Source organism: Emys orbicularis, chromosome 2 (genome assembly GCF_028017835.1).
Source record: "Emys orbicularis isolate rEmyOrb1 chromosome 2, rEmyOrb1.hap1, whole genome shotgun sequence".
Classification (NCBI taxonomy): domain Eukaryota; kingdom Metazoa; phylum Chordata; order Testudines; family Emydidae; genus Emys; species Emys orbicularis.
In genome coordinates, this window is record NC_088684.1 from 235,726,680 (window position 1) to 235,750,869 (window position 24,190).

Genomic DNA, 24,190 nt, shown 5'->3' on the forward strand with positions numbered 1-24,190 from the left:
TCTCCTCTTTTTTTCCCCCTGTAAACCTAAATGTTGTTAGGAAAACAGTTTTATACTTTAAAGTTTTAAAGTCTCATTTCATATCTATTTACACTGGTCCAAAGAATGGAGTATATCATCTTCACTGGAATGCGTTACAGCACTGGAATGCGTTACCTAGGGAGGTGGTGGAATCTCCTTCCTTGGAGGTTTTTAAGGCCCAGCTTGACAAAGCCCTGGCTGGGATGATTTAGTTGGGAATTGGTCCTGCTTTGAGCAGGGGGTTGGACTAGATGACCTCCTGAGGTCCCTTCCAACCCTGATATTCTATGATTCAAGCAATAAATATCTGATTTAAATCCGAAATCCATTTTTTAATGATTTTTATCGACCATGGTCATTACTCATTAAACTTCCTGTCTCAGTGCATAATCTTTTGGAATTAGTAAACTGCTGCTGGTGAATATTCCCATTTTGTTTTCAGCAGCTGGCATCCGTGAGGCGAAGTAAAAAATGTTGGGGCCAGTGTTGACATATGATAGGTTAGTGAGCTAAAAAAGCGAGATAACAGATTAACACTTATATAATTATGGTAGCTGAGTAAAATGCTCTATAATGCAATAACTTCTTAATGATGTATGCTGTGCATAAATTGTCACTTTTTAACAAACATTTGTCTCTTCTTCAGGTATTTAAGGTTGAAGGTTTCAGATCAGATGTGGAAAGATGTTGGCTGTGGACACAGGAGTTGTGGAGGAGTGGTTATCAGAGTTCAAGGTAATATATTGTGTGATAATTAGAAATAAACTTAGTTTTTAAGCATTATATTATTCAGTAGTAGTAGTACCTGATCAGCTCTTGTTTGCTGCTGAGATGGGTGCTATAGATAAATTTAAGACAGTTGAATTTCAGTCTGTGAGATGAAAAGATGAAATACATTGTTAAGTATGACTTGAATTTCCTTTCTTGCCATATTCAGGACTGTATGCTATGTTTGGTACATGACAGCCCAATGAAATTCATGCTTGGAAAAAGGAATAAACTTTCAATGCAGTACAATAAAATAAAATAGATAAAATCTGATTAAAAACAAATCCTTTAAATGTTAGTGTACCAACTAAATACTCTTAGCTGAAGAGCTCTAGGCTTTCATGTTACACCAAAATGGTATTTTTTATTATCAAGTTCTTACCATACCTGGCATTTTATTTTTATTTACCCTTCTTCTTGAATGTACCAACAGCTTACTGTTTGGAATGTAAAGTAACTCCCAAAGATTGACTCGAAGTTTTAGCTGTAGATTTTAATGCTGTGTGTTAGCAAGATAACCTTACTTACTTAACAAGTATTATCCTACTTCTCATATTTGTGGTCTTATTTATTCTGGGGTGACATTCAGGTTTTTTTTTGTTCAAATCACTGATTTAGAGGCAGCTGCTAACTTCTCTCCCTTTGCTGTTTCCTGCTCTGCCTGTTGCCACATTGTGGTGTCTTGTGTCAGACCCAGTGCTGTATTTGAGGGGAGCAGCAATTTCCTCTTGTGCTGTTTTTCTGAAAGTTTCTTTCCCACACACATTTTCACTTTCTCCACCTGACCTTACTGTGAAGACTATGCCTTTTGAAGGGAACAATGGCAGCCCTGGGATTCCCTTAAAGCCAACTATTTCCTCATCAGCTTTGCCTCCAGCCTTCATAAAAGCAGCTTCAATGGCTAACCAAAGAGCTGCCATTTTATCACTCCCATCTGAGAGCACCACATGCAGACCATTGTTCAGCGGGTACTCCAGCAAATGGGTAAGCTGTGTGCGCACATCAGGGAAGATATCAGAATTCCTGTAGTCAGAACTTCAGGGCAAACCCCTTATAGCATGCCACCAGGCTGTAAAGTGTTGCTGTTAAGTTTCAGACAATATATAGACACAGTGAACACATGATAAATTGAAAGTAGTAAATGAGTCTAATTATTCTGATGAGGCGGTGCACCATGACCCAGGACCAATGTCACAATTACCACAAAAGCTACAGCTTCAGTGGGGTAACTGAATGGCATCGCTATGCTAAGAGGTACTCTGACCCTTGCCCTCAGGACCCTAGCCTCGTGGAGAGCCCAGAGAAAGGGGGATCAGGAAGTAGTTGTTGACATTTTTATGGTGGCCTTTGTTATACAAATCTATCAAAATCAAAACCAAAACCAAAACCTACAGTTGACAACTACCTATCTTTTCAGACTAGACCAAATCTGATCTTCTGGTCTGGGTGAAGTCATGGTCTGGAGACTCTCTTCCAGATGTAGTTCAGAAAATTCACAACTATTCCCACCATCTGCCATGAGACTATGTATCATGGAGAAAATGCAAGTCCCTCAGTTGTCCTGAATATATGCATATTACCAGAGGGGAGTTCAACCGTGCTATGTACTGTTCCGAAATGTCATGTTTTACTCCACTATGGAGCAGCGTAGATTAGTATTCAGGCCTCATTTTGCTGAGATTTTGTATCCAACAAATCCAAGGTAGTAAATACAGAACATTCTTGATTGATAAATGCTACTTTCTAGTAATTCCTAGAAAAATCCCTCAAACCAAGATGGTTGTTGCAATTTTCCATTGAAAGGAGAAGTGGAGGGAAGAAACCAGGTTTGCAGACTTATTTTTATGGGTGGTGTAGATTCACTTGACTTGGACACACCACTTCTGGAGAATTGGTGCCCTGTACATAAATGAAATATCCTGCTTGAATCTTCTCAACAGTCCATCTATCGTATAATTTGTAATAGTCTAACTACAAGGTCTTCAAGAATCTAAAGCTAGTCTCCTAAAATCCAAATTTAGGCACCTAAATAAGTGGCCTTTTTTTTGAAAAGCACTGAGCATCAAATGTAAGGTTCTAGGTGCTCCATTGCTTTTGGAAAATCAGGCCATTCATTTAGGTGCCTAAATATGTCTTGTAGAAGAGCAGCTTTAGACTTCTATTTTTGAAAATCTTGGCTTTTCTGTATTTTTCCGGAAATGGTTTCAGATATAGTGATTAGTAGTTTTGGTCTCATTTGTGATGTCTTTTTCTATAACACTCCTTATTTTGGAGTTTAGAGAGGCATTGTTGCCTAGTGGGCAGAGAAATAGAGTAGGACTTGGTAGATTTGGGTTCTATTCCTGGTTCTTTCTGTTGCCTGCTGGGTAACCTTGGACAAATCACATAATTTCTGTGCCTGTTTCCGCATCTGTAAAATGAGGATTATGATTGCATCCTTTGTGGAACACTTTGAGCTTTGTGGATGAAAAGCACTATATGAGAGCTAGGAATGATGAGTTTAAGTGTAACAGCTCTATCTGAAAAAGTTAGTAAACTATTGAAAACCTAATAGTGACCTTTGTAAGCATTGCCAGCAGGGCCGGCTCCAGCGTTTTTGCTGCCCCAAGCGGCGAAAAAAAAAAAGCCATGATCGGCGGCACCTCTACCGCTGCTGCTTCATTCTTCGGTGGCAATTCGGTGGCAGGTCCTTCCCTCCGAGAGGGACTGAGGGACCCGCGCCGAATTGCCGCAGAAGAGCCGGACGTGCCGCCCCTTTCTGTTGGCTGCCCCAAGCACCTGCTTGCTGCGCTGGTGCCTGGAGCCGGCCCTGATTGCCAGTCAGAACTCTGGTTGATGCTGGAAAGAGGGTGAAATACATGCTCAAATGACCCATATTTTTTTTTTGGAAGAGTGGTGCACCCTGTAGCTTCCATATGGCTGTAGATATTCTGATCCTCCAGAACAGAGGACCCATAGCTGTTTGTAGACAACAAAACAAAAACAAAAAACCACACCTGATTGTATGCTTATCCTAATTCCAAAGTTGCAGTTCCTGTTGCTCTTTTAAACCGATTATTCTTTTTACACATTGTTCAGGATGGGTAAACGTGTGGTGAAATTGTGGCCCTTTAGCTGTATTTTCCACCCAATTTAATTAAATTCTGTACAAAATTGTGGAGTGGTAAAATGTAAGATTTAATAACTTGCCTTCCAGCAGTTTATCTTAAATACTGGGATTTTATTATACTGTAAAGATGATATAGAAATGTTGTTTCTGTACATGGAACATATTGTCTCCTAGAGTAAACACCAGTGAATGGATACTATTGCAGTTGAAAGGATGTTGTAAAAACAGAAAAGCCAGCTGACATAATAAAATGGCTTTCTTTCAATGCACAGGCAATAAAATATTGCAGTAATGACCTAAAAGGAAAAAATATTTTTGTTTGATTTCAGACCCTCCCAGAAGCTTCTATCTCTAACTATGCTACAAATTTGAAAGACAAGAGTTCTCTGGTTTCATCTTTATACAAAGTTATCCGGGAGCCACAGAGTGAGGTAGGTGCACATATCTCTAAGATTTTAGTTTGGTGTGGCAGCAGACCATGAATGCATGGATGACCCCCCCCCCCCAAAAGCCACATTTGTAGTTCAAATACTATTTATGATACAAATAGTTACGATTAGAATCTCAGTAGGACTCTGTTCTCTCAGAACAAAATGTTAAGATATGGATATGATCCGTTCTTTGGCAGTGACATAATACCATGCAATTAGTTTTTCAGTCTCACTACTCACAAACCATATATAGTCTTATAGTTTACATTTCTGTCTTCAGGACTCAGGCATAGGATTAAAAAGTGAATTGGCAAATTGTATAATCTCAGTCTGACATGATTCAAGGCCAATTTAATATTAAAGCCTGTGACTGGCTGTGGTGTTTCCATGTGGTGTTTCCATAGTTTTTAATTTAGGTGAGTACATCAGTGATTGACTTAAACAAAAAATAAAAATGTGTATTGGAAGTGTTTGGAAAAGAAACAAAGTTTATATACATTGATTGTGCAGCTTCCTTCTGGTTGATTTACTTTTTAAAATATAACCTTAAGTTTCAATTACCAAAGTTTTTGAATATTGAGCTTGACATTTATCTAACTGCCATACACTCAAGTGCATGGCAATCTCTAAAATTATAGTTTGTGTTCCTATAAAAGTGGATTAATATGTGGTACTCAGTAGGTGTGGAGCAAAAGAAAAGGACTCTCCAATAGGAGTGAAGATCTCAAGCAGCTTGTAATTCAGATAGAAGCTCCTCATTGGACTTCTTGAAAGAAACTAATGGCCTGAGGGAATTAGGAGTCCTGAGTCCTAAAAAGTAACATGCTTGTAGTTGATAGTGGCACAAGCAAAGACAAAGTCACAAACACATCCCCGGGAGTTGGAGAGCTCTTTAGCCATGTCCCTGGATATAATTTGGAAGAATGAGGGATCAATTCGCCTTGGACCCTTTCGTTCTGGTTGTTGAACTTGCATCTTAGTCCAGCTTGTAATTGGTATTTTTAGGGCTGCTCTAATGCAAAGCAGTTCCTTGAGGCAAGAGAGACTGTGCTTCCATGTGTTTAGGTGTATATGTGCTTCCATGCAACTTGCATACCAATATGTCAATTTCTTGGGTGTGTGCTATGAGAGACAAACATCTTTTTGGTTCATGTAATGTTAAAATTTTAGCACTCTGTGGTGCTTTGAGCCAGTCAAACATCCCTGCATACCATCATGCTATCCCTCCCGAGGGTATAAAGAGTGGAGCGTCCTCAACTGTCGGAGTTCCTTCTTACTGCCTGTGGCAGTGAAATGAAAAAACCTCAGTGTTTTCTTAGATACTGTATTGTCTCTTGATTGTTAAGTAGTTGTTCAGTAGTTCTAGTACGCCTGTCATTGTTTATATGAGCTCCTAGCTTCCACCTCCTGGAGGAGTTAATTGCTGGGTAATCGCCAAGATGGGATCCACATGTACAGATACTCAGAGAACTGTTACTTACATTGCAGTAACCGTGATTCTTCTTTGTTCTGTATACATGGATCCCATACCCACTATCTTTCCCTGCCGCTCTTGAATCTTATTGGGATTCTGGGTAGCAAAGGAAATGACTTGCAGTTGAATGCTCTGCCATTTATGCCCTTGGGAGGGGTAGCATGAGGTGACGCAGCAAGCATACCCACCCCCAACAGATACTGCTGGCTAAATAAACTCCAGTCTCCTGTGCATGGGGTGAATGTGCAGAGTGGGATCCATGTGTTACAGAACATCTTCAACCACAGTTACTGTAAGAAGTTCTTTTCCCCTCCATTATTCACCTAACACAATGGGGTTTACCAAGGACTAATATGCTGGAGAAGAAGACAAGGTTCCCAGGAACTTCAGATAAATATTCTGCTTCCAAATTAATTGGAAATTTGGCCTCATTTTCTAGTATCTGATGGTGCTCACCCTACTCTAGATTCTGACATCATCTGTACCAGAGGTGATTTGTATTGTCCTCTTCCTTGGTTATAGCTAAATGGGGGGAGAAATACTGCCTGGTTCCTCAACAGTCTCTTCTACAAGCACACTGTCATCATAAATTAGGAAGATCACATGGAAATTAAGTGGTAGAGTCAGAAATAATTTTCAATGGACTGTACACAGTTTACACATCATAATTACAGTTACAGTAACCCTGAATCTCTATCACAGTATTTGAGGGAGTTAAAAAATGTTCAATAATACTTTGTCTCATCATTGGTCAGCTACATGAATTTATAAGACTTACTTTGTGCGTAATGCAATGGTGACTTTACTGCTGAATTTACTTTCTCAATAGAAATTTAATACCACCCTCTCATACCCAGCATTATTTTGGTCCCATCATTTTCTAGGGTTATAACTTATGTATTTTTGTGTGAGAATGAATGCCAGCAAAGCTGCAGTAGTGGCCAAATATGGTATAGAATCAGAACTTAGACGACTTGGAATCCATTTCTGAGAGTCAATCAGATGAACATTTTCAGTTTTGAGATGTGTGCAACAATATTAATAGAAGGTCTCTGTCACGCTGTCTGGAGTGGTTCACAACGTTGAGTGCCAACCTCAGGGAGATTGTCAAAAAGCAGGGCAGACACCCCAAACTGGTGGTACTGAGTTGGTGAAATCTAATTATAGAACATAACAGATGTGAACTCCTGAAGCACTCTGACCATTTTACCACGGATTCACAGTTAGTTCAGTCTATATTGCAACCCAGGCAAGCTGGACTCGGTGATGAAGAGTTGCGTTATTCCCAAAATCACAAAATATTCAAGTTGCTTCCAGTCCCAAGAGACCAGTCACTTACCCCAGGTCAGTTTGTACCTCCGATCTCACACCAAAGACAATGCTTGCAGCCAATCCTATAGTAAACTAATGATTTATTAACTAGGAATGAGAGAATTATTTACAGGTTAAAGCAGGCTATATATATATATATATATAAACACAGGAGTTACAGTCTGTGGTTCCAAAAGGTGACAGATGTAGTAATCTGTCAGCACTGACTGTCATTTTTGGGCTAACCTAGGTTGAACCTGGGGGATTTATAGCCTTGGCAAGAGCTGTTACCTGGTCTACCAGCATCACAGTCTCCATTTTCAACATTTCCCCAATAGTCCAGCATATTAATAATAATTTCAGAATATTATATGGCCTAGTTACCTGGTTATTATCAGCAGTGGGATTGCTTGGTTCCAATAGAAATCCCAATAAACTTCCATTTTTGTGAATTGGAATTAATTAGTCAAATTATTATGGGTGGTGAGGTTTTCAAAATCACCCATGGGAATTAGGTACTTAGCTTCTATTGACTTTCACTGGGAATTGGAGGCCTAACTCCCTTAAACTTTTGGAAATCTCATCCTGTAAAACAAAACTGCGGTATGTTGCAATTTTTTTTTGCATTGTATGATTTGAGTAAATTCATTCTTTCATCTTCAGTAGTTATTTTGTGCTCTGAAGTGAATCTCTTTTTCAAAATAGAGGATTGGAAATTCAGTGCCACTAAAGGAATTGATACTGCCATGAAGCTTGCATACTTTGTTATGTATTCACTGAAAAATGAAACCAGCAATAATTGCCAGCTTCTGGATATGGAAACATATCTTTGATTTAAATATTGAAGATTGCAGAAGTGATGCTTGATATGGCAAACAGTTTCAACACTGAATGGAATAGTGGTATAGGAAACATGCAACTAATTAACACTCGCTACTTTTGTTCTGGTCTTAGCCCATGGAAGTAACTGTGCAAAAATCTCCTTTCTATGGCAGATAACCTTTCCACACGAGACCACGTTCTGAAGATAGAAAGTGGAATAGTATCATATGCAGTAAAAAGTTGTCAAGTAACTTACAGACAGAATTTACACCACCGGGCAAGGAGGACTAGAATGTGTAACAACTTGAGCTCTACACTTCCCTAACACATGGCTATCTAAATCCTATACATGGGTTGTGCATGTGTAGTGTAGTTTTTATATACTATTGTGCAATGTGTATAGAATTGTGTATTGTGCATTCTGTTGCAGTAAGATACACCAAAGGCAAGGTCCCATGAGACCGGGAAAACACTAATCCTCCAAGTATGTTGGTGCTCAGTAACTCAGCAGTATTTGCTCAGGGGTTGTTCTGTCCTACAAGAGTTAAGGAATGAGTAACTTGCTAAAATGTGATCATGGCAATTGTCATGGTTTAGTTATAAGTACTAACTAGAATTGGTTAAAATGAGTTATAAATTGCATGGAGAGTCTCAGTAGTGCAAAGCCTGCAAATTTTGGTGCATCAAGGACCTATTTTCTAATCAGTTTCCTTAGGATGGACATGCATCTTTATTTTATAACCAGGATAAGAGCCTCTTCTCTCATTACTTGTAGATAAGAGATTCAGAATCTTTTACCTTTTGTGTGTAGGACTCAGCCTTCTTAAAATTTAGTTCCTGCCTGTTTCATATGGTGCTAACTTTAATCATTTTGGGGGTAGGGGAGGAAGTTCTTTGTAGTCTTTTCCTTAGATTGTGCAGTAAAGCTGTATATGTTGACTCAGTTCTGTACTGTATTCATACTTAGGTTTCTATTGTTTTGAAAGTTTTTACCCGTAGTGCTACAGTAGTAGTAACTACTCACTTATGAATAGGAAATATTCACCAAGATCCTCCTCCATCCAACCCCTTTATGGGATTGGAGAGGAACAAAGGAGGAAGGAAAGGAGCCACTGGAATTCTCCTGCAGGTAAAAGTGTAATCTTCTGTCCTATCCAGTGAGCCAGATTGGAGGATGAAGGCAGGTATAGGGAAGATTCAGCCAGCCTCTATCAGTCACTTCATAACACATGAAATTAATGTATAATTTGTTAAAAGTTCAGTTACTGAAAATTAATATTTTGGCCTCCATACTTATTGAGCAGAAGGAGACAATATCTTGTGATCAGGTTTTATTCTATTGACGGTCACATTTTATATTATTCCAGCTGCTAGAGCCAGTTTGCCACCAGCTTTTTGAGTTCTATCGCAGTGGAGAACAACGACTACTACGATTCACCCTGCAGTTTCTGCCAGAATTGATGTGGTGTTACTTGGCAGTCTCAGCCAGCAGAGATCTGCAGAGCAGTGGCTGCATAGAGGCTCTTCTCCTAGGAGTTTACAACTTGGTTTGTATATGCACATAATTATTCAAATACCTAAAATGTTAGTGGGCTTTTTTTGATAGCAGATGAACTCTCGTATTGGAGTGGAGAGTAAACAATCTAAGGTTTCCTTCAAGACAAAAATGAAGAGCCTGTGTGTTTCTATTCTAGGAATTCATATTCTCTCTCTCTCTATCTCTGTCTATATGCAGCTGAAAATGCAACTTTATATATTATCAGCAAGTCCAGTCCTATAATTATAGGAGCTGCACCCTCCCTAGGGCAAAGGCTGCCAGCCTGAAATCCACACTGAAGATGCCTTCTTTAATCTGCTCCATATCAACTCTCCTTTTGTCATCACATCGTTGTCTTCAGTTTTCTGTCTCCCTCTCTCTTTCTTGGAAAGATTTGTCTTGGAATTGCCAGCAGTCTCCTCTTCACACTTTAAACTATGATTGTTGGGATAAGCTAAAAGAACCAATTTCCTCACATTCAAATAAAGAATGTGGTCAGCCAAATCTTTTTAGCAGGGAGTATTTCAGAGGCACTGCATTTGAGACAGTTTTTTGTTTCTAAGGATGGTCTGATTACTTTGGGGAGCTGTGCTGTTGCTCTTAAAAAAAAAAAAATAAAGGACCTGGAACTTGTTGTCAAATTGTTGACACTTGGGGACTTAAATTGATCTCCTTTCATGCTGTAAAATTTTACGTGGCGATCTTATTCGTATCTAATATGAGAATAGTAACTTATTTTTCAATGAACAATTTCCCATCTCTATCTAAATGGATTTTTTTTTTGATTGCATCACACCCAAAACTTGGAGTACAGACACTGGTTGCTTCCCCATCCTGTTATTTCCAGACTTTCTCTGCCTTGTACCGAGTGTGTAGTCTAAAAGCATAGTGTTTTCTCTTTCAGGATTTTCTCCATTCTAATTCCTTGGTCTTTCTAGGAGAGAGACCAGTGCAATGAGGGAGAGGACAACTTTGTGAAAGGGGACTTATTTAAAATTCTGAGAAATTAGGGGAGGCGAAAAGAAAGAATAGATGTGCCCATTTTGTGGCAAAGTAGTGAAACAAGTTCAGCTCAAGAGTTTTTTTTTCATGCAAACTTCTAAAGAGTTTTGTGGAACTGTTTCTCTAATAGGCTAAATGCATGCCTCCAACCATGCATGCATGCTTCTCCACAGACTTAACTGCAGCTGAAAAGAGGACAGCATTCCTAGACAATCTCCTGCACAGACATGGCCATTGACTCTTGCACTGGGTTTATGCCTGGAATTGTGATTCATTTTGAACTAGCATTCCCTGATAACACAGGCATCCAGGGTGGTCAGAGTATAGCTGGATAACCCCTTGTGTTCTCCTGCTAGGATAAAGTCACTCACTTGCATTTCAGAAAGAAAAACCTGAAGCTGTACCCACAACCTTATCTCTTTAGAATAGTCAGTTAAGAGAGGTTTCTCAATTATTAATATAACCCTGTCTGTTGTTTCCATCCATCTTCCAGCTGCTTGGTGCAATAAGGATTTGGTTAAGGTAGACTTACATCTCCAAGACAGAGTCTCTGCCTAATTTTTTCCCCAAGACCTTCTGAAATAACACTAACCTACAGATGCTGACTTCTTATTCCTCCCTCTCCCACACAGTTACTCATGGAGCCATAAGTATTGTGTAGTGTTTTAAAAACAAACAGGATATTTCGCTGCATCCTGTGGTTCAAAAGATAATTGAAATGAGCTGTTAGACACTTGTTTTGTCCTTTCAGCTAATTTTTTTAAAGCTCTCAAAAAATTCCAGAAAAAAAGACATGTAGGCTAATGCAAACAGTGATGATCCCTATGCATTAAGTGCTCTCATTTCTTGGGGAGAGGGGAACGAACCTCTTGAAAATTTCCTCACCAAAGGAGTAGTGATGTCAGTCCTCTCAGATGAGCAATTCTTATTGGCTTCCAACTTAGTTTTATATTTAATTTACAGAATTATCTGTAGTACAGGGAATCATTTTCATTAAAATCATTTTTATTAACTAGACCAATTGGTTATCTGTAACCAAAACTTAGAGACCTAACAGCTAGGTGAATGTATGGCAGAATGTCAGATGAAAGTGTTGACAATGAAAGGTAATGCATGCTGGAAGGAATGACTTGAATTACTCATACATGTTGTTGGATTCTAAATTAGCTGCAACTACTCAAGAATGAGATGTGGACATTTAAATGGAAACATCCACTCATGCTTATAGCGGTAGTCCAAAAAAACCTTATTTTTAACATGTGCAAAGGATAGGATAGAACATACTGAAACTGTCATTCCTTTTTATACCCTTACAGTGGTCAGGTTGACCTATCTCAAATAAAGCAGAAATAAAAGGGGTCTATTGATGAATGACAAAAATGAGTTATGAAAAGACTTCCATGTGGGTCAGACTAGAAAAAACTGGGACTGTTTTAGTTTAGAGTGAAGACACAAAGGTATAATAAATGGTATAGGGAAGAGAGAAATCCATGCACTCCTTTTATTATAAAGAAAAGTAGTCTTTTAGTGAAATTGAAAGGCAACAAACTTAAAATTCTAGAAAGGGAGGCATTCATTTTTACATAATGAACCTGTGGAACTTATTGCCACAAGATATCATTGAGACAAACACTCAGGAGGTATTGAAAGATTTTGTTTATGTGGATGAGAACATCTGTTTACATCTAGATAAAATAAACTAGGGGATAATCCCTCATGCTTTAGAGCATAAAGCCACCACTAGCTGATGGGGCAGGGATTAGGACGAATTTTCCCCTATGGAAATGTTACTCTGTAATTGTCCAGAGTTTCATATACCTTCCTCTGAAGTGTCTGATACTAGTCACTGTCAGGCAAGAACCCGGGCAACATTACAATTCCTATTTTCTGAAGCAGTGTTTCCCAAACTTTGGACGCCGCTTGTTTAGGGAAAGCCCCTGGCGGGCCGGGCCGGTTTGTTTACCTGCCGAGTCTGCAGGTTCGGCCGATCGCGGCTCCCATTGGCCGCGGTTCGCTGCTCTAGGCCAATGGGAGCTGCTGGAAGCAGCGGCCTGCAGCTCCCATTGGCCTGGAGCAGCGAACCGTGGCCAGTGGGAGCCGCGATCGAACCTGCAGACGCGGCAGGTAAACAAACTGGCCCGGCCCGCCAGGGGCTTTCCCTAAACAAGCGGCGTCCCAAGTTTGGGAAACACTGTTTTGAGGGAACAAAACGGGTGTTGACTGTTTAACACTCTGCAGACAAATGTCTTGAACTGAGGGTTATATGAGAGAGAGAACAAATTCTTCAAAATGTTTCTCTATCCCAAATCACCTCAGTCTTTCCAAGATTAGCTTAATCTAGCTGCTCCTCATTCGGGGGCTGATCTCAGCCAAGCCTTTTGATAGCTGGAGAATGGTGCTATTTGCTTCTGAATTACAAGTGGGTAAGATCTGCATTTTGCAGACATTTTAGACCAGGCTGTTTCACAATCCCTCCTCAAGGCTTCATCTAGATGGAATGGGATGTGGGGAGATGGTGGATCCCTGTGGGACTGCTACAGATAAGGGTTTTGGTTGTGTAGAGGCAAGTGCATCATCTGTTACACTGAGCAGTGATTTAAGTCCTGGACAACTGCTTGCATGCCTTAGAAGTTGAGAGAAAGTAATTTCCTTCCTAAAGGAGCTAGTGCACTTGCCACATTTTGTTAAGAAGTGCATAGATCAGAGTTTTAGTTCATTGTTCCGTTTTCCTGCCATGCTTCTGGGCTTTTTTCTGGTGTGAATGGGCCCAATTCAGATAGGGAAATTGTGTGGCCAGACCTGTGTCTGTATGGTACTTGGTATCCTGAAATATTGTCTTAAATGTAAGTGACTTTAGCTGAAAAATAAACTGATAGCATCTCACATTGAGAAGAACTAGATACTGGAGTTGAGTAGAGGCACACTGGGCTTATACAAGTGATTCAAGGTCCTGAATAGTGTCTGATTTAGCAACTGCTAGTGTGGAAGGCTGATAAGAATTCTTTGCTGCTCCCATAGTCAAACTATCTATTCATGGTTACTCCTTTCTGGCTTTGTCTATCTGTTCTAGATCTCTGGGGCAACAAGAAGGGAATGAATGCTTCAGTGGAGTATCTCAGTGGCTCTGGTAATTTTTTTTTTCTCAGACAGGAAGCGTCAATCTAGAAGTGGACAATTGGATAACCATGTCTACCAGCACTCATGGAAACCGCTCACTAAAACAGTCTTGGCACCCAAAGGCTCTCTTATATCCTAGCCAGACATTGCACCACAATCGGTATTCTGGTTTTAGCATAATCCGTTTGGTCTTGTAATGCTCTACAGGCAGAGAGAGCACAGCAAAGTACTAGGCATTCCCCCAAATAGTCTGTTCTTCTCTGTGTGTTTTTTTTAATCTCTTTCCCAGACAGGCCTAAGTAGGGTACTTGGAAAAGACAATTCTGGTGACGCTTGTCTGGTAGGAGGTGCTTTACTTATTCTGGCCACAGAGGCTGGCTCCCGCCCCCACCCCACTCCATCTCTGGGCCAGTTTGACTATGGAAGCCGTAATCATCTGCCTCTTTCTGGAGATGATTATGGGTCCATTGGAAGCTTGTGGAGACTCCTAGTCAATTACTCTTGCCTCCTGGCTAGGGAATGAGGGAATGCCAACAGTTGAAGGATCCATGGTGACATGGAGAATGATGGGGTGTGTAGCTATATTCTGGCCAAAGAATGGTGTACCTGCTCCAATCTAACCATCTTAAAATTCAATTCTCCTTAAACTTTCTCTCTGCTCCTATCTTTGGAGATATAAATTCTGATGTTGAAGGGTTCAATTATCTAGAAAATGTTCTATGCTTTAAACAACAACAATGTTCCATGCTTTAAACAGCCTTGTGTGTCCTGAATTCCATGTTACTGACTGAATCCGTAGATATAAAGCTAAAAGATGGGGTAAATTGTTCATAACTGAAAATATTTTTTCTAAGTATACCATCTATGCAGAATTTTAACTCCTGGATGTTAGCACCTTAACATGAGACTGAAATCCCCTAGCTCCTAGATGTGTTTGACCCTTGAGGAGAGCGGTAGTTGGGGTAGACTGTAAGTCAGGCCTACCTCTGACTGGCAGTCCCAGATTACTGCTTGCTGAGTATACATGTTGTATCCTGAATGTCCCGGGTCCTTCATGATCATATTGGCTATGCTATCTTCTTTATTGCTCTCTCTTTCCTGTGGATTTCAACAGCACAGTTGGGTATCATTTGTTGATTCTGCCCTCACTCTTCCAGTCAGGTTTGAGTCAAAGTTTCCCATTTCTGAAGCCTTTGCTTTGAAGCACTGTGGACCAGTGCTCCTCTGTGGCATTGTTAGCACATCTTTTTTGCTCATTCTGTTAATCATGCACTAAGATGCAGGGATAAAATGCCTGTTACTCTGAAGGTCTCATCTTGCGGGAAAGTAATTCCCTTTCTTTGAACCCTTACATCCATGAATATAGTTTCTCTAGGGTCCTTCCCTCTCACCCATGTGTAGATATGTACTAATAAACTTTGGGTTTCTTGTGCAAATGTTCTGAGATATAATTTATCAGATAGTGTTAGATCATGTTAGGCTGGAGTTGGATTTAAAACTTAATTAAAAGTGTGTGTTTTTTTGTTTGTTTTTTTAAATATGCAGTTAACCCCCTCCTCCATAGCATAATAATGGCTTTCTTACCAGGTTTAGACACCTTCAGCCTTTACTCCTCAATAGTAGGAAAGAATAGGTATAGTATAGCTTTTAAAAATAATGGATAATACTGTTAAATCAAAGAATTATATATCTATTTCAAGACAAATATTTTGCAACAGATTCTATTGAAATGTATATTTCTTTTGTACACTATTAAAAATGTCCAGTATGTATCAATTAACAAATACCAACAAATATCTTTATTTTAAGTGAATTCAAAAATAGCCAACACTTAGTTTTGGGGAAAATATCAAGGCTACGTTAAGCTTTTAGCTGACTATTTGCATTCTAGAGCCGATAATGATATTTAACTAATTCAGAGTTTTCCCCTAGAATATAAAATTTCTTGCATGCTAACTGTGAGCTCGTCTGATTTTCACAATAAAAATTTTAATATTGTAACCCTTGATGTCTTTTGTGTTTTACAGGAAATAGTTGACAAACAGGGGCATAGTAAAGTGCTGAGTTTCACAATTCCATCCTTGTCCAAACCTTCAGTGTATCATGAAGTGAGTGAAATTACTTAAATACACGGTTGTTACCTGCGTAGCTTCCTTTTATGCTGAGGCCAGTTAAAGAAGGCAATGTGAACAGTTTGTTATACATGATGATGTAATGACACACTTGACTTTTCAAACCATACCTTTTGTGGCTATTGTCTTCTAGTGAGGACATTTAAACTTGACTTGTTTTTAAAACAATTTTAAGTGCCAACTTTTTCATAGCTTTGTTTCCTAACTTTTTTTCCTAATCTCAGAGCAGTTGCTATATTACATAACATAAGAAAGCAGCCAGATAGATTTATGTAGGTTCAAAATGTATGCACGGGTACAACTTTTCCATCTTTTTTCTGTTTTTTTTACTCCACTTTGTAATGAGACTTTAACAGGACAAATGTTTGGAATCCTTTATTCAAATACCTGTTCACTTTAGCCTTCCAGCATTGGTTCCATGGCTCTTACAGAGGGAGCTTTATCCCAGCATGGTTTGTCCAGAGTCGTGTACAGTGGACCTCATCCTCAAAGAGAGATGTTAACAGCACAAAACAGGTAAAACTGTAGTAAGATCTTGCATGAAAATCCATAAAAATGGTTAAAGTAGCTTCATTATGTTTGGTTTTGTTATCCTGCCTCTTTTTCATCTAATATTGTCTAAGTTTACAGTTGTACATAGGTATCTTGGTAATTTAGAATCTTAGGAATTAGTTGTTAGACATATGTGTTTAAAAATACTTTCATGAGGCATATTTTTAAAATTACATCTTAATCTAGATTTGCAAATAACTACTTGTATTGCATTTCACTACAAGAGGAGAACGTTGACTTGCAGTTTTAAACCATTTAACTGCTTCAGTCTACAGCTTTAATGATATATGTTACTAAGTCACTATGTGATAAAATCAAAAAGAGTAAGGCACAAAATGAGTGACACCTAACAAGGGACATAAAAAGGCAATAAGAAGCAATTCTTGAAATGCATTAGGAGAAAGATGAAGTAAAGTTTAGGTCCTCTACTTAGTGGGAAGGAGAGCTAATAACCGATGACATCAAGAAGACTGAGGTATTTATTTTGCTTCAGTCTTCACTAAAAAGGTTACTGGTGATCAGATAGTCAAAAGTTAATATTAACAAGGAGGAAGGAACACAAACAAAATAGGGAAAGAACATGTTAAAGACTATTTAGGTGAATTAGAAGTATTCAAGTTGTCAGGGCCTGATGAAATTCATCCTAGGGTACTTAAGAAACTAGCTGAAGCATCTCGGAATTGTTAAGAATTACTTTGTGAACTCATGGAGGACAGGTGAGGTTCCAGAGGTCTAGAGAAGGGCAAACATAGTACCTATCTTTAAAAAGGGGAGCAAAAAGGATTTAGGGAATTATAGGCCAGTCACCCTGACTTTGATACCTGGAAAGATACTGGAACAAATTATGAAGAAATCAGTTAGTGACCACCTAGAGGAAGAATAGGGTTATAAGGAATCAGCATGGATTTGTCATGAACAAGTCATGCCAAACCAATCTAATGTCCTTCTTTAACAGGGTTCCTGGCCTAATGGATGGAGGGAAGCAGTAAATGTGATATATTTTGATTTTTAGTAAGTTTTTTGACAGTCCCACATGACATTCTCATAAGAAAACTAGAGCAATGTGGTCTAGATTAAATTACCATATGTAGGTGCATAAATGGTTGAAAGATTGTACTCAGAGTAGTTATCAGTGGTTTGCTGTCAAAGTGGAAGGACGCATCTAGTGAGGTCCTTCAGGGTCAGTCCTGGGTCTGGTACTACCCAATATTTTTGTTAATAACTTGAGTATTGGAGGGGTGAGTAAATTTCTAAAACTTGTAGATGACACCAAGCTAGAAGGGGTTGCAAATGCTTTGGAGAACAGGATTAGAATTTTTTTTTAAAAAAAATAACCTTGACAAGTTGGAGAATTACAGTAGAACCTCAAAGATACGAACACCAGAGTTACGGACTGACGGTCAACTGGACGCCATGTGAAACTGGAAGTAACCAATCAGGCAGCAGCTGGGGGGAGTGGAGGGGGAAGCAAATACTGTACTGTACCTGTATTGCATCTTAAAGATAGGCACATCTGGGCTGCCTGTCCCCATCCCACACCCACACCCACGTGTGGGACAGCCACTTACTGCAAGACACTGGCTGCCAGCCAAATGCAGCTGGAGCCAGCAAAGCAGGAGCAGCGCTGGTGTCTGCGCTATTTTCACCCATTACCCTTCCCCTGGCTGGGAGGGGGATGTGCTGTTTTTACCTCCCTCCCCTGGTTGGGAGGGGGACGCACTGTTCACACACACACACACACACACACACACACACACACACACACTCTCTCTCTCTCTCTCTCTCTCTCTCTCTCTCTCTCTCTCTCTCTCTCTCTCTTTCTTTCCCTCCCCCCCCCCCCCCCCCCCCCCCAGTAGGGAGCGCAGCTGCTGCTGAAGCCTGGCCTGGAGTATCAGCTGTGGATCTGGAGCCCGAACTGCACTTTGTTCAGAGTTACAAACATTTCACAGTTACGGATAAGTTCCATTACCAAAGTGTCTGTAACTCTGAGGTTCTACTGTAGCCTGAATTCAACAAGATGAAATTCAGTTAATAGAAGTGCAAAGTACTTCACTTAAAGAAAAATCAAATGCACATCTACAAAATGGGGAATAACTGGTAGCTGATAGTACTGCTGAGAAGGATTTGGGGGTTAGAGTAGGTCCCAAATTCAATGAATCAGTCATATGTTGTAGTTGTGAAAAAGGTTAATATCATTCTGGGGTGTATTAACAGGAGTGTTGTATGTAAGAAACAGGAGGTAATTGTCCCACTCTACGTGGCACTGGTGAGGCCTCAGCTGGAATATAGTGTCCAATTCTGGGTGCCACCCTTTGGGAAAAATATGGGAAAACTGGAGAGAGTCCGGAGAAGAGCAACAAAAATTCTAAAACGTTTAGAAAACCTGATCTATGAGGAAAGGTTTATTTTATAAAAAAAACAAACAAACAAACAAAAAAAACAAAACTGGTCATGTTTAGTCTTGAGAATAGAAGACGGGGGCGGGACCTGGTAAGTCTTTAAATATATTTAGGGCTGGTATAAAGAGGACAGTGATCAGTTGTTCTCCATGTCCACTGAAGATAGGATGAGTAGTAATGGAAACTGCAGCAAGGAAGATTTAAATTAGATATTAGGAAAAACTGTCAAACTAGAAGGATAGTGAGGCTCTGGAATAGGCTTCCAAGGGAGCTTGTGGAATCCCCGTCACTGGTTGCGCTATGTTTACTTGATTCTGCCTTAGCACATGGGGCTATACTAGATGACTTCTTGATGTCCCTGTGATTCTACGATGCTATAAATTCGTGTTACTTGTAGTAGAATCTCTTGTATGGTTCCTGTGCATGGCATATTTTAACTTATTCTCTATATTCACTTTTAAAAAGGGAAAAGTACTAAAATATGTTGATACTTTAAACTTACATTTTTGATCATTTTGAATATTTTTTTCTTTAGGTTTGAAGTGCTCACATTCCTCCTGCTGTGTTATAATGCTGCCTTAAGCTACATGCCTGCAGTTTCTCTTCAATCATTGTGTCAAATTTGCTCAAGGTAAACGTTCTTTAGAGTGAATATATTAAATGGACACAGGAAATGTGAAGTCCAGACAGTTTTAAACAAGAAGTTAAAACTGTCATGTAGTAAACCTGAAAATACAACAGTTATGTAGAACACCTGTAGTCCCTGAAACATCCTGTAAATTGTTTTGGTTTACAGTCACATTGTTTATACTTTAAAATGGCTTTTCTTTCCCTTCTTACTGTATGAGACTCATCAATAGGGGAAACAATGAAACAATCTACTTTTTTTTTTTTCCTAAACTTAGTTATAGTAGTAACTTTTTGTTGAAACACTGGGTAAAAATTGTCAGAAGTGATTTATTTTTTAATATTCCTTTAATACTAGTATCCCATTGCAAGGTTTGTTAAACTGAGTTTTGATGCTTTACAGTTTTGTTGCTATACAGCGGGGAACTTGACTGACTTAATATTTTACTAAGATTTGGGAAGTCTAAAAAACTTATAATTGTCATGATATTGAAAGTGGCAATACACGTGACAAATTCAAAGAACTAATACACATTTTTTATTTCTTGTTTCTCGTTTTATATAAATAGTATATCTTACTTTTAAGCTTAATGATAACCTGCTTCATAAATTTGTTGTTCTAATATTTACCTTAAATCAGTCATTAACCTGAAAACTCTTGAGACATATTTGCTCAAGTGTAAGAAATGCCCTGCATTTTTTCCACAATAAATATATAACCCACTGAAGAAGATGCAATGAAGAACATGACTCTCGTAAAATCGAAACATCCTGTCACAAATCCTGCAAATTTGTCTTGTGGCTAACTTTGAAGCGAGGTGGTGTTAAGTATGGGGTGACTCTCTTGTGCAGATAAAAACAAGAACCAGAATCCTGAAATTCCATAAACAATAACACACAACAGTTTTCCACTAGTCACTAACTCAAAGATCTCAAGCACTATCACACAAACTTCAAAAGGGCAGCTATTGCTGTCAGGTTTGGGTTTCTGTGTGTTGTGTTGTTTTGTTTTTATCCTGAGGGAATAAGATTAGGATGCTTTTTCTTTTTTGTAAGTACCGTAAAGAATCCTTTTATACTCAGAGAAGTGTACCTTACATCTTGCTAGATGGTAGTGGTATCTTGGAGACCTGAGGAGGAGGTTTCAGAAATGTGTGGCAGTTAAGAGTTGCATAGGAAAGTGAGGCATTGATTATCCTGCTTCATTAAGTTTTGATCGTTATCTTGAGGTTAACCAAATAGAGTGGCTGCAGATGCAAGGTGCAAACGTAAGTTCATTTCTGAATAAACACTATGAGTTTGGGTACTAAATGATGGTCCATTTTGATGCTTATAAAACTATAAACATGAACTGTGTAATAGCAGGACTTAAATTCCCTCAGTCCCTCATAGTCTCCCTTCCAAGTCCATAAGTCTTTCCAAAGATCTCCTGGCTGAAAGCAATTTAGGGAACCAGGGGAATGAAAGAGGTTTACACAAGATGTCCAGGATATGTTTCAGTGCGTTTAAGCCTGTGGATGTGGATCTGGTGATGAGCTAGGTCTGAGGAGGATCTGTGGAAGAGGTAGTGGGATTCCCTCTAAAGAATTTTCCCTTTCCCCTCATTTTAAGTGAATCAGCAGGATATCTTAGGCATTTCTGTTTCATATGCTTCTGCTGAAGGATCTGCCCAAATAAAAGTAAAAGTCTGAGTTACACTGAACAGCCTTTCTAGAAAGGTTTAATTATTTTTATCAAACAGAGATTTGGAAATGTAACACTGTTGCTATTCATCATGACAAACCTTTAGCAATATCAGTTTACAAAGGTCAAACTCAAGATTAGAGATAACATTGGCAGCACATCAATTATGTGAATTTACCTAATCTTTGATTTTATTATATATACAGAATTCTCTGTGTTTAGATACCTTTAGTAATAGTGGCAGCAGAAATGAATGCCTCTGTTTTCATTATCTTTATCCTACGTTGGGGCTGTGTAGCAGAGGAATGCTGCTCCCCTCTTTCCATTTTAGCTGATTTTTTTGGTAGAAAATAACTTGGCCTAGGGTACCTATTTAGAGTTCTGAGTGATATTGGCATCAGATGGGTGGCTAGATTGGGAAGCCTCTTCATGATTTTAGCAGTTACAATACATCACAGATTTCTATTTTCAATCTAATACACCTTTTTAAAAAAAAATAAGTGTAGCTGAAAATCAGAGCAAATGTCTGGTTATTTCCCCCAGAATAAGGGTCTTATACTTACTCATGTATTACCAGTAATCATTCCATAAAATAGATGTATGCATACTAAGGAAGCTATGCCCAGTTAAAAAAATATAGGTAGTTGGTGTTGCAATAAAGCTAATAATCCCAATCATTATAGCCAAATACCTCTGCTTTTAATCATAGTTGGCTAGCTTTCTATATGCCTAGACTCAGACTGCTACTCTAGACTTACCAAGCAGCCATCTGCTATTGAGTGGTAAATAAGCATATTGTTCACTGAAGCTTATTTCATAATCTCTACTCCCTGTCTCAGATGCTGGTTCTAGTAGGAGTACATGAGTCTCAGCATCTCTTTTTTCGTCTTTTGCTCTGATGATCCAAAGATTAAAATCTCTTTTAGGTTTCTTTCTTGTTGAATGCGTACTGAAATCAACATGCAAAGGGTCAGGCAGATTGCAAGTGATAACCATTGCAGTTATTGTACATTTATATTTGTCTCCAAAATATACCTTTTTTAGATCAAGAAAGATGGATGATGGCAATACAGACTTTCCCACAATAACCTGCTAATATACCTCAATCCTATAGGTCATGCTTCAGAAAAGGAGATTGTTTCCATCTTTGTCCTCTCCATGGATATCAGTCTTGTCTATGGTTCTGTCACCATCTATCCACTAAAAAATTAGTTATGGGTATGCTAGAGAATGCACACTGAGGCTACTGTGGTGCTCAGAGGCCCCTATGGGATTATGACCCCATTTTGTCTTCTGTATAAATAAAATTGGATGTGGTTCCTGCCCTAAAGAGTGTATGAGCTAATTTCACAGCCCTGATCCTAGTCACATGTGCCCTAAAACCATTTATTGGACAATATGGGTTTTAGTTGAATGCTTTTTAAGTCTGTCTTAAGTCCCTAGGCCTTGATCTAGGAAAAGCACTGAAGGAAAACAAACAAGCATAAGTTTCCAGATCAGATAGAGTATGTCTTGTGACATCATCTTTATATATAAGGGATTTGCTGGCTCTCAACTCTGTCTCTTTAAGTGGAATATCAGTACACTTGATGGCAGAGAGAGTCCTGAGCAAAGATGAAATAGGTCTTGGGCCTCAGAGGGTTGGTGGCATCTCTTGAAATCCCAGCCTGTGGACTCATGATCTCATGTGCGACTGTCTAGCCTCTCCAGGTATATCACATGGCTGACACCTGCAAGAGCTCCAGGCCAGTATTTGCCCCTGCAACCAGGGTTTAATGCAGCCAAATATTAAAGGTCCCTGATACCTGAACTATAAAGGAAGGAACAGGCACCAATGTATTTTGATTGAAAAGAGGGATTGTGGGGGAGAAAAAAGTCCACCACCAAGATTGTACCTTCAGATAAGGAGACTGATTTACTCAATCAATCAATCAGCCATATTTCTCTTGCTCCTACATAGTGCCCATAATGCATACAGCCTGATGTAAAGGCATTGCCTCCCCCCCCCCCCCCCAACATTGCCTTCAAGTGTGACCTCTGCAACAGCGAGAAGCACCAGCACCACTCCAGCCATTATGCATGTCCCTGCAGAAAAGCACCATCAGGGAACCTAAAATACCACTCTGGCGCTATCATGTGTAGTCACTGGGCCACTATATCCTCCTCAGAAGTAAGAACTGATCATAGGGACACATGTGCTAGCCCAATCCCTGCACCAACATACAGAAGACATGGAGTTGAGCAGTTAGTGGGTTGTGGTGGAAAATTAGTACTTGCCAGTGTCCTCATGTGTTCTTTTGACAGAGATGCAAGATTATGGGAAGATCACAAAGAAATGAAGCTATCATGCCTCAGAAGCTTTGGCAACACTGAAAGTCCCTAGAACAGAAAAACTGATACTTTTTTCCCCCCTCTGAAATGAATGTTAGTCATTGGGGCTTTTTCTGCAGGCTTCATTTGGGAGCCAGAGATTAGTTTAGTTTCTGCAGCAACAGAAACAAGTAGTTCGAGCAAGATCTTAGCCAAATCTGTCTTGTTCGTCTGCCTCTTCTGTGATGCCATGTAAAATATTACCAGTATGTCTTAATGTTCTATAGCCTCATAAGCCTCTGCTAGAAGGAGAGCTTGTGAATTAAGCATGAAGATGCTATAATGATGAGTATGGTATCGGTGAAGGGGAGGGAGAAGGTAGGTGTGTCCACTGTTCCTCCCTACCAACTAAATCAAAATTCCACAGAACTGTCCTTCAAAACCAAGCTGTCAGCTCTCTCATTTCAAGAAAATATATGTGGCTTTTAAAAAGTTTGTCACTGATTAAAAAGATCCTCCTCATGAGTGAGACATTCAATATGTCTCAAGTTCCAATACGTAGGAACATCCAAAAATACTAGAGCTTGTTGACAAGGCTGAGATACCAAAATTGGAGCTCAAGAGAAGAAGCAGACTTGACTGGAATAAATCTTTGTTCAAAGGAAGGTTGACTTGAAGATCCAGACCATTCACAGAATGCAGTCAGAAGCAGAACATTTAAAACTATTCCATGCATGAATCTCAACAGGAATAGACCACTGGGGGTCATATGCTGTGGCAGTCAAGTATCTGATGGAGGATTTCATTTTTAACTAACTTTATTTGTTGCACTGTCCCAACCTTTTCAACAGTGAAACCATTGTGGGCTTAGATAAAGGGGCAGCAGTAAACAACT

At 39.3% G+C, this 24,190-nt stretch overlaps 1 protein-coding gene across 2 annotated transcripts in view; it reads left to right on the forward strand.

Annotated features, from left to right (window-relative positions):
- Nucleotides 1-681: 681 nt before the first annotated feature.
- The window catches only part of HYCC1 (hyccin PI4KA lipid kinase complex subunit 1), a 41,502-nt gene continuing 17,993 nt past the window's right edge, over nucleotides 682-24,190 (forward strand). For both annotated transcript variants that reach the window (XM_065399399.1, XM_065399400.1), the window contains exons 1-6: nucleotides 682-756; nucleotides 4,228-4,329; nucleotides 9,304-9,483; nucleotides 15,620-15,700; nucleotides 16,125-16,240; nucleotides 19,211-19,306. In XM_065399399.1, the coding sequence (XP_065255471.1) occupies nucleotides 706-756; nucleotides 4,228-4,329; nucleotides 9,304-9,483; nucleotides 15,620-15,700; nucleotides 16,125-16,240; nucleotides 19,211-19,306 (626 nt within the window). In that variant the 5' untranslated portion in view covers nucleotides 682-705. The remainder of the gene's footprint in view (nucleotides 757-4,227; nucleotides 4,330-9,303; nucleotides 9,484-15,619; nucleotides 15,701-16,124; nucleotides 16,241-19,210; nucleotides 19,307-24,190) is intronic.